This window comes from Ascaphus truei, chromosome 3 (genome assembly GCF_040206685.1).
Source record: "Ascaphus truei isolate aAscTru1 chromosome 3, aAscTru1.hap1, whole genome shotgun sequence".
Classification (NCBI taxonomy): domain Eukaryota; kingdom Metazoa; phylum Chordata; class Amphibia; order Anura; family Ascaphidae; genus Ascaphus; species Ascaphus truei.
Genome location: NC_134485.1, coordinates 34,439,695 through 34,451,068, shown reverse-complemented (window position 1 = coordinate 34,451,068; position 11,374 = coordinate 34,439,695). Strand labels below are relative to the sequence as shown.

The 11,374-nt window shown below is 40.6% G+C and overlaps 1 protein-coding gene across 1 annotated transcript; it reads right to left on the bottom strand.

Annotated features, from left to right (window-relative positions):
• Positions 1-1,651: 1,651 nt before the first annotated feature.
• On the bottom strand, positions 1,652-10,816 carry ADAMTS1 (ADAM metallopeptidase with thrombospondin type 1 motif 1). The gene is made up of 9 exons (XM_075593931.1): positions 9,774-10,816; positions 7,951-8,297; positions 7,535-7,667; positions 6,913-7,080; positions 6,346-6,632; positions 5,761-5,947; positions 5,495-5,670; positions 4,588-4,763; positions 1,652-3,630 (listed from the first exon to the last, which is right to left on the bottom strand). Exons 1-9 carry the CDS (start codon positions 10,366-10,368, stop codon positions 2,895-2,897), a joined length of 2,805 nt encoding a protein of 934 aa, XP_075450046.1. The 5' UTR covers positions 10,369-10,816; the 3' UTR covers positions 1,652-2,894.
• Between the last annotated feature and the right edge of the window lie 558 nt (positions 10,817-11,374).

The following is an 11,374-nucleotide window of genomic DNA, read 5'->3' as shown; positions in this document are numbered from 1 at the left end:
AAGAGCTGTTTTACATGGCATGAACAACACCCAAACTGGAATTCGGAGAAAATACACTTTAGATATAGTAGGACACAAATTGTTAATCAATGTTCATAAATATTTGGTTATAATGTTTACATAGTGTAGACGTATATATGGTATGTATACGAAAGCTGCACATGGATTGTTTATGTTACTAGATACAATTGTTCTGTTCTCTATCAATGGATTAAGTCAGTGGGAAACATGATTATTCTGTTAGGCAGCCGTGACAGAAGCCTCCTAAAGTATCAAATGGGTTAACTGCACATTCTTAACAGTTTAAAGCAGCAAACCCAGGTGCTCATAGTTTTTTTTAACAGGGTTGGAATGGAGATTTTATTTTCAGCTCCGGGACCCTCCTGATTCCCGAGACACTTACCAGTGAAGATATTGGTGTCTCTGCCACTCCCGGGGGAATCAAAATGGCCTTTCAAACCTTGCGAATCTTGCGAGCGAATAAGAATCCGCAAAGTCACCCATAAGTACCTCGGGGGTCCCCAGAGCTGAAAATAATGTGGTTCAGCTCCAGGGATTCCCAGGTTCCTATCCTGTTAAGAGAAATTGCAATTTTCAGCTGGATTGCTACTTTAAACTAAAAATAATAACCAGAGTTAGCTTCTGTGATTCGTTTCCACTGTTCACTACCGACACACAGCACTTCTCTTTTCATTTGGCCGCTTTACAGAACTGTTTCCACAATGGATTGCATTTTACATTGGCAAAGTATCAATTTTGACTTAATGAACATGCCACGTTATATGTTTGTTTTGCCAAAGTTGCGCTCAATTTCCAGTGTGAAGAGATGATGAGATCTGATCCTTTGCACATCATTGTTTAAGTGAAAAATATTAATTGTTAGTGAAACTGATGATTCAAAAAGTATCTTTAGCTCTCTGTGGTTACTGGGACATATGACATCTACCTCATGGATAGAGTCTGGAACTTTCATACGGAGGCAAAAGCAGATTTAAAGAGTTTAATGGTGAAAGCATTCAGAAGCTCAGGAAATTATGAAACCAGGCTCTTCTCGCAACTAATAGATTAAACTTAAGTCTCTTCAAAAGATATGGATCTATGTCATTCAAAAAAAAGTGCATTTAGCCATCGCTGCTGTAGTAGAAGACAGTTAATTGCAGGTTTGTTAACATTTAACAAGCTTTCGAGACGTCTTCCTTGCAGATGTTCTGTTGTGTGTTACAGTATAGTTAAGAATATGACAACAGTGCCTAGCTGAGTTATAGTACTCCTACAGTAAATTTCTGAACCAAGAGTGCATCACATTAGTTTTTTACTGTCCAATCCGAAGTAACATTCCTCGTTTCATGTTTCCATTAGGTAGTAAATGCTCATTTTTTACATGTTAATTGCATGGAACTAAACACCAGCTGTTACAGATGTTTCATGCAGATCAAAGTTATTTGGCCTTGATTCAAAGAACTGACACCGTTCCCACTTCTTTGAAGAACCCTCATTGAGCTCCATTTGCCAAAGTAAAGAGCATCAACAAGTTAAACATGCCTCATACTTGGTTTTGGTATGCAAACTCATAAAGTGTATTGTTTAGTATACAGCATTGTTTGCTTGGACATCTACTTTGTAATGCAAAGACAAGAAAGAAACAAGACAGTTTAAAAATTTCATTGTGTTCTTTTATTATTTCTAGTAACATATACTGCATAAATACTCTAATCTTGTTATATGCACTTTTCAAAAAAAGCGATAACTTAAAATATAATCAGACAGGATGTACAAAAATAAATAGGTTCATTATATGTATTCAGGACAATCCGTGCTCCTTCACAGAAGGGAAGAAAGCAAATACTTATAAAGTATATTTACTATATACATATAAAAGCCATATTCTCTATAAACTGGCATAGACATGTGGCCTATGGTTGTTGGTAAACAGCTGTGAATGGACCTGCTATACCACAGAACTGCTTACCACTTTAATTTTCATATTGCATTTAAACATTGAATATGCAATATTTTTCATAGGGAATCATTTTTGAAATGTTGATATCTCTATACACACAGAATCATATCTCATGCGCAATACTGGCCTACATGTAGTTATATATTTGCCCTTGGCTGTGTTAATGGCTACCTGAGAATTGTGCAAAGCCTTTGTGAGGACAATGTACAACCAGGTGAAGGTTTGTTTGGGAGTCCTGAAGGCAACATAATCAGGTCTGGCTGCTGTTACCAGCTTCCTCTGAGGGAATATATCAAAAAGCAGTCATACATTTGATTTTCCTTTAGGATATCATCATATAAAGAATAATTTGTCCACCTAGTCTGCCCAACACGTATGAATAAGAATATGGCTTCATTTTTCTATAAAAATATACTGTGATACCATAGCAGCCATAAATAGCTACGTTGAAGCTCCTTTTCTACTCCTGTTTTTGTCCTTCCAAACTGAGGTAGGTTAACCCTGACCAAAAACAAGTTCAAACAAATAGACAACTGTCTGCCCCTTTTAGTTGGAAATCTTCACAATACTGTGCTTCTTCTGCAAGAAATGCCTGAAGTGTATTGTTAATACCTAATCTGGCCACTAAATGTTTTATCTTCTTAGCTTTTCTTTCTTTAAACTTGTAACAGACTTCTAAGGAAGGAACTTATAATGCCGCAGGGATGCTAAACATGAAGGATTTAGTGACACTAATTTGCCATTCTTTCAAATGTACAATTGTTATTAAACTGTATGATGCGACACCAGCAGCTATTTGCAGTATTCTTTTTCAATAACTCATCGTCCCCAGGTCTATCCGTGTGACATACACTTGCTACCTCTGACCTGCTTCATGCTGCGCATTTCTTTTACTGAAAAAAAGAACCCAATCGTTTTCTCAGATGGATGTTGTCTAACTACAGTTGGAAACAGTACAAAAGTCTATCAAGTGTTTAGGTTTTTTTAGAGTATCACAGTTTTCCTGGGGCAAAATACTGCCATCATAAGAGATACACCTTAAAAGTCTCTTTTTGAAACCCTTCCCACATGTCTTAGAGCAAGAGGACCAATCTCCCAGCTGCCACTGAGGGCACGGAGTGTCTGCACATGGTCGGATGTCATCTGGCTTGAGCTCGTTAGCACAGTCTGTTGAAGGCTGACTATTGATATCTTTGCATTCTACTGATCTTCTCTGCCAGCCCAATCCACATGTCTTGGAACATTCTCCCCACTCTTCAATAACCCATTCTGACAGGATTGTCTCTCTTATTGCATTGAAAGATTCTTTCTTTTTATTAGAAGGCTTCTCTGGCTGGGCTGGCTTCTTCACAAAATAGATGTATTTTATTTTTAGTCGATGTGAATCCCCCACAGTAAGGACCTGGATGGTTATAGGTTCCTTCAGTGGACTAAAGCTACGAATCCTTTCTAATGTAGCTGAAGAGCCGCTGTACCTCAATATGTTGCCATTATGGGTGATGTCTTGTTCCAAAGTTGACAAAGTATAATCACCATTGAGAATATAATTGCCGTCAGTTGCTTTGATAGCCAGGAAACTGCCATCATGCCTCGAACCCCTGTTATTACGTTGCTTAACTTCAATGTTAGTTGCACCCACAGGAATTGTAACAACATCATGATATCCAGGTCTACAAAGAAGAAAAAAACAGAACGTCTTAAAACCCCACTTAAAACATTCTCACTAAATCCATAACAAAAGTTATAACTGCGGGTTTCAATGAAAATCAAACATTTTAATTCAGTCAACACATAGAGTAACAGCCTTATAGAGGAATAGAATTGTATTATATGCATACACACATACTTAAAAGTGGTATCCTTAGTGTTTGCTATTTAAAGGTCTACATATTAAGAAAGGTAATGAAACATTTAATTGGTAACCGATTCATTGAACTTTAGTCCTTTAAATCAGTTAAAATGTAAACTTGGACACACTCCTAGAGTTTTGCTGGGCACTCACCATTTGTAAGGTCTTTTTGATTGATTTAATTTTACTTCTGAAATCTCTTTAAAAAATATTTGGTGTCTAAACGTAGTTGAAGCATGAACTAAATTGTTTGTTTGCAAGCTCGCACCAAACAGTAATGATTGCATATTGGATTGATTAATGTTCCTTGATTTTACAAGATATTTAAAAACCCTAAACCAGTGTGGCACTGACTTCACCTGGAAATGCTTAAAAACTGTACGATGTGGAAAAATATATGTATTTTTTTAAATTAAGCGAAATACAGATGCAACTGCCGATTTTAGACCACTTGGCAAGGAAAATCTGTGACCATCTCGCAGTAACTCGTCAGATGGTCCACAGAAGGCTGTAATGGCCCATCGGGTTATCACAGCTGGGGTCTCTGTGTTTGAATGGGACTCGCGGCCCAGTAGGATTCACAGTGTGAGTCCCATTCTAATGTAGGGACCCCTGCTGTGTTAATCCGATGGGCCATTAGTGTGGCTGCAGAAATCTCACAGCATTGGACTGGTTTTAGTGTAGAATTCTCAAGGCAAACAGTCTACAACCGGCAGTGGCCGCTGTACACATACAAATACAACAATGAAAACTTATATCCAACATATATTTAACATACCGTGCCACAAGAAAGGTGCCAGAAACTTTCTTGCAAGTGGATCCATTCCCACCACAAACCCCACACTTGTCAAACTTCTTGCTGGAACCAATGATACGGTCACATCCAGCTTTTACACACTGTCCTTGGATGCAGACAGAAGTGGAATCAGGGCTACATGAGGTACCATCAACTACCTGGAGATACAACCATGAAACGACCATGAAAAATAATGCGTATGATATATTCAGAAATCATATTGAGCTGAACAATTATCTAGCTTCAATTGTTTTCTTAACTTTCTTTAAAAAAAAAAAAATATATACATATATTTGATACATATGTACCTTTTAAATGATCTTCAGCTCTAAACATAGTAGATTAATAACAGGCATAATGAGTATCTGGTATGTATATTGTACTAAAGCGTCTTTGTTATTTAATACACATGGAGATCACATGACATGGCTAAAGTTGCTGAGAGTGAGTGTATGTTGCAGATGCTTTGCTTCAACATGACATGAAAGATCCTAGAAAGTTGTCATTTTTGTATGTATGGATATCTATGAAGTCAACACTATAAAGGGCTAGATTACTCATTAACACCAAGGTCGCTGTACAGGCATCGTTAAAAATATATAATAATCAACTATTAGTAGCTGTTTAACTACAGTTAGGTATAAACTACTAGTTTGCAACCTATAGGTTAAAATGTCTTCACAGAAATGTAACCTTAAATGCTAAAAAATCTAAGTATTACATTCATTTTAATAAAAAATATACTTCATTTCAATGCCACAATTTGACCCTACTGCTGAAATTTCTACCATTTGTCTACATTATGTTTTCCTTTCAAACTATTCTAGCTTTGACAAGGCGAGGAAGGAGCATAGTGCAATAGGATGATGGACATTTTATTCAAATTTACCTTAGGATTCAAAACAAAGAAATAGCCGGTGCCTTTAGCACGGCACACAAGCTTGCAACGGTCTTTTGGGGAGACTCCTGCAAACTTAGGTGTCCATTCTACTGCTGGTCCACTGCCAAATGGAGACTTGGAGAAATCATTGTGTGCTTCACACTGCTCTTCTCTGAAAGTTTTTCCTATGGATACCACACGAGAGATTAGAATATTGACCACGGCAATCTTTTTTAATGGAGATTTCTCAAATGTGTCATTCAAATGCCACTCACCATTATTGTCAGGGCAGTCCACAATGCTGCATGACCGATACTGCACTCGCTTGCCTTCACAATATTTCCCTCCATTCCTTGGGACTGGGTTGTCACACTCCCGTAGAGAATATTGGACACCTCCACCACAGGTTCTTGAGCATTCTCCCCATGGGCCCCAGAAACCCCAGCTTCCATGTACAGGAGTCTACAAATTGCAATAGGAAGATAATATAAATTAAATGAATTGCTAAAGGTTTAGAAATTGTCAATGACATAGGAGCAAACGAGAGTTCCAGTTAAACAAAGAAAGTTGGGTAATGATTACCATGCATTCATGAGGCAAAGCAGTTTTCCGCTGCTAGTTATCTCTGAAAATGTGCTTTGGTCATAAACAAGGCATGCTCGTGCTTATGCAACAGCCGTACATTTTTTACCTCTTTGCAGCTGCAAGCTCTTTAGCTTTGCTACTACACACTTGTCTTTGAATGAACATCTAGATTCTTGCACAGTAATGACTATATTAAGTAATCTAAAAAAAATCTATATTACTCCAAGATATAATTAATAATAACAAATAAAAAAAATTGAGGGAGAAACTCATACCTCATAATATTTCTTGTCAGTCTGGTCCATGCATTTCCCATTTATGCACCATTTCCCTTCTCCACAACTGGTTCCATCTGCCCAAGGGAAGTGTTTAGTTTGGCACACAAGCAGTCCTCCAGAGATACCAGTGCACCACAAGGTCGTACACGTGCTGGCGGCATCTGGACAATGTCTGGACTCGTCTCCAAATGTAAATTGGCACTGTTTATTGGCATCGTATACAGTTCCAGGGAGATCAGAGGGGAGCTGGATGGGTCTGTGGGGCTTGTCCAATAAGCACTCTCCTGAGAAAACAACATGTTTGGGAACAATTAGCACTAAGAACATTGCATGCATTGCTCCAACAGCCAGTTAGTTATATTCCATGTGCTAGTTGACTATATGCCCACTTCATTTCACATTGCTATGGAAAGATACATTTACACAGACCAATAAACGCATGTTTGGGGCGTTCGCAAAAGTATATCTTATTTGCTATATGTTTCACGAAAAAAATTACAGTATGCATTCCAACCCCAATCATGTTACAAAAAAAATCCCACTTTAGCATGCCTTTATCCTTACCATGGCCATTGTCCAAAAAAGATGTAATCATATTTGCACTGCAGGGAGACCAAGGTTCATATCGATCCAAGTTAGAAAGCATTGATGCCATCATGTGAGAATCTTGATTTGCAACATTGTAGCTGGAGCACTGTTTTGCTTCATCATGGGGCATATTAAACACGTGACCTAAAATATTTGCATTTGCATTAGATTTTAAAACACCATAAAGCCAGCTTCTTTTCAAAAAGGGGAATTCATTTCTTGTGTGCATTGTACGGTAGAACGGTTTTACATTTACATAACAGAACTCGACATTGCTCTCTGAGGCTAAAAAATCGTCAGTTTAGTGGAGTCTACCAACTTCAAATATTTCAAGGATACCAAGTGCACAAGTATTTCCTCATCATAATAGGTCCCCACTGAAAAATAAATACTTTACTATGTCCTGTGTGCTAATATAATAAAGATGGTCACAGCTGCAGTCAAAACATAAAACCCTGAACCTATCCATCTGGTGTCTCTAAACAAACATTAAATGCGGCTTTCTCCTTCCTGAGAAGTTTACTTTAGGGTATTATTTATATGCCAGCCTTAACACAGACACCGGACTCCGGAATTATATTGTGTATAGTTGTCATACCTAATTCATGGGCCGTTGTAAAGGCTGCTTGCAAGCCATCATCCTCAATGATAGAGCAACTGCGGTTTGGGTCACAGATTGTTCCGACATCAGCCATTCCAAGGGTATCACATGTCTGGGCTCCACAAAGATCCTTTAAAAAAAAAAGTATGTTTCATTATTAATTAGATCAAGGACAAAACTTTGGCAGGGAGCATTTGACTTTGGCTGCGGCCCTGATTTATAAAAAGCATATACATATTTGTATCCTTGGATAATACATAATTTTCTCTGAAATTGGACTAATTTATTTAAGCATAATTGAGATAATTTTATTACTGGCAAATACTTTGGTCTACATCAGACTAAAGCTTGTCAGCTTACCTAAGGAATTAACCGAAGATAAGATTGACTGGTCCAAAGCCTTGTTCTCTTACCTGTCTTGTAAAAAGGATTGCAGTGTCATAATGTTCTGCATGCCGGTCACTGGGGGGATTGTGCTGCTTTTGCCAACTGCAAAAGTTCCTCAATGTCAGGGCAGCATTGGAAGACACATCAGGCCCTTTCTGTTCATCGTAGATGACGAGAATCTTTACGACCACTAGACTGATTGAATTTCGGATGCTGGGATGCTTGTATAACTTGGCAGCTACAGACATTAGAGTAAGAAGGTAATGCTTCAAGCTGCTTCCATGGAATTCAGCCATAGACTGATCTGCTACAAGCATGGTTTCCACATAACGTGGACTGGAAACAAATCTCTTTTTCCTTGTGTTTCCTGAACCTGTGCAAAAAAGACAAGAAAATAAGCACATGCATTTTACACAGTAAATATTTCAATTTCACAATGAAAGAAGTTTATGAAGTGTTCATGAACTATTTTATAGTTGTAACCATTACAATGTTCATAGCAGTAACATTTTACATACCCTAAGCATATCTGTGTTAAGCTTATCTCTTTTTCCACTTTAACATTTAGAAAGCGAATCAAATTTTTAATAAGTTACAAAACGAATCACCTTTGCTACAGTAAATTCATAAGTCATCTTTGGCATGCTTGAGCAGATATGAGTCACCTTCCATCTTTGTTGCATTAAAGGAGTAGATATTAGATCATTGGCTTCCACGTGTAATCACAGTGCAGCACTTGTGACGCCTGCCAAATGATCGACTGCATCTCTGACCCTGAAACCGCAGTACCTTTCCAAGACACTATACCCTTGTACTGACATTCAGCCACTCCATTAACACTTTCACCATTAGAAGCAGCACTAGGAGTAACTTATTTGCAACCCAACGATAAATATTAAATATGATTTATGCTTGCATGCCTAGAAAAGTAGAAAGTATATTAATATTCTGATATAAGAAAAACTAGGCAGCATACACCCCGAGGCTTACATAGGCATGTTTATTTTGTTATCCCGATACTGCCCCTTTTTATGAATGGAAAATTATGTTTAACAAGTTTATTGTATTATATGTGTGCACTAGAGAACCAAAGTAATTCCTTTAACAAAACAAAGTGGAACCGTGCAAGTTCAGACATGCCATTTTTTGCAATGATATCATTTCTAACCCTGAATTGTTTAACCTGTTCTGTGCTGCGTAGTGCTTACACTCCTACTGAACTGCATGCATTTGTTATACCAATCTAGCCCTATGAAGGGATATTATATCCACTATGATAAACTCCAGCTGCCCTTCAACTGTACTAAAGCTACATACTGTACAGTTTAGAAGACCAGGGCTGTGCTGCTAATGAAGTTGCAGGAGGCTGGGTTACAGGACCCTGCCCTGTGAAGTGGAAAATAACCAGTTCAGGAGGCAGATCACAATGCCCAGTTCTACAAGCACTGGCCTCAATAGATCCCATTCATTTTACATGGAATTGCCCAGATTAACAGGGTGCCAATTCATTTGAATGCCCAGAACGAATTGTGAACGGTGTTGTTCTACACTGCACAGTACTGTATTCTGCAAGTAAAAATTAAATGCATAAGTAAGCAGCCGGTGATTTTGTATTTAGACTCACTTTGTATTGATAGCCCTACACTCTCACCATCTCGGCTTATTAAAAGCTTGGATACCATTTAGGCGGCTGAATCAAAAACGACTTCTTATCATCATCTAGCAACACCTCACTTACACTGTACAGTTTATACTACCGGCAGCAGGTACATCTCAGCATTTGCTGGAGCATGCAGCGCACTCAATGGGTCACCCAACCACAGTGCCAATGGTGACACACATGACATACCTGGTGGTGTCATTGTCTTCTCCGAGCGCGGCTCGCTTGGCAGCATCTGCTGAAGGGATGGCTCAGTCACCCCACACTTGGCCTTGGCACGACTGCGTTTGCGGATCAGGTGGAGCACCAGCGGGCTGGAGGAGCCGGACTCCGCCACGGTCAGGGTGTGGTTGCTGGGCTGGATGGAGTACTCTTCCCCACGGTGGTAGAAGGCACCCCGGATGCCACCGCAGAGACTCAGGGCGGCGCTGGAAGAGGGCTCCCCATTGACAGTGCCAGAGTAGAAGCATGTGGCCAGATTGCTGGGGTGTGCGGGTTCTGCTGCTGCTGCTGCTTCTCCTCCATGTGTCTTAGGGTTACCCACATACTGCAGGCTGAAGTCCGGGGCGAGGAAGCTGGAGTCAGGCTCCAGCTCCAGGGTCAGCCGCTCTCCAAACGTGTCCAGGCGGTACACTACCTCTCCCGTCCCAGAGGTGCCCTGGGCAGCACCCGCTGCCAGCCTCACGGGAACCACCAGTTCCTCCTCCATCACGCTGCAAAGGGCAGACAGGGCACACAGCAGGGCCGCTGCACAGGGCAGCAGGTACCCCACACAGCAGCTCATCTTCCTCACAAGGTCTTTGCAATGCAGGAGCGCACAGAGGGGTCAGTGGGAAGACCCAAGAGGAGCTGTCCCAGGGACAAGATGCAGCTTCTCAGGGACAAGAGGCAGCTTCTCAGGGACAAGAGGCAGCTTCTCAGGGACAAGAGGCAGCTTCTCAGGAGGGGACAACGTTCATCAAGCTGCTGAGTGTAGATCTGCAAATGTGTTGGATGCAGCAGATAGTTCTGCCAGTTATATATATAGTAGTTGTGCAGGATGCAGATTGTACAACTTTTAACAGCCTCCAGCAATGGATCTCCCTCCTTTCCCCAGTATCTTGCTGGAAGTTGCAGGTGGGCACAGGACTTTCCCCTCGCAGCTCACCCTATGCAGAGCTCAGTACAGATCCCAGCATGACTTGGGGATTTCTGCCGGAGCCGGACACCCCGTGCGGAAATTTATGGGATTTGGTTCCTGTAAAACCCTCCCCCCGGGCTTTTGAAGTGTGTGTGATCTCATCTCGTGCGTAGTCCGAGGAGGAACAAACCCTTCCTCCTGCTGGAGCCCAGCCAGAATAATCAATCATAGGGACGGGAAGGAGGGGAGGGGGGAGAGGAGGAGGAGGGGGGCACGGGAAAAAGGGGGGGGGGAAAGAAAACTTCTTGGCTGTCTTGGAAATCTCTGCAGCAAAAAAACTCGTTCCTCTCTGCAACAGGCAGAGACTTTCTCCAGAGATCTGGTGCAGCAGCCAGACTCACAGACGTGTGTGCAATGTATCACTCTCCATAAAACCAACCAGGCACTCTATAGGTGGCACTCTGACACTTTGTTGCATATCCCTTTGCTTTGCTTGCGTTGTTACATAGAAAGAGGTGGGGTTTGGGGGACCCTACTGATAATGCCTCAACTAGTAACGTTTTGTTTGGACATCTGAGAGACGTTAAACCTTGAGGATTATTTTGCTGGCCACATGTTAGCAATGTGTCTGGGTGAAGAGATGGGTGAGGGATTATTTTCCTTACCCTGT

Coding starts and splice junctions, on each gene's coding strand:
- ADAMTS1 (XM_075593931.1), bottom strand. CDS start 10,368: ATGAGCTGCTGTGTGGGGTACCTGCTGCCCTGTGCAGCGGCCCTGCTG. Junction 8,298..9,773: donor GAAGACAATGACACCACCAG/GTATGTCATGTG, acceptor TTTTTTGCACAG/GTTCAGGAAACACAAGGAAA. Junction 3,631..4,587: donor GGCACCTTTCTTGTGGCACG/GTATGTTAAATA, acceptor TCTTCTTTGTAG/ACCTGGATATCATGATGTTG.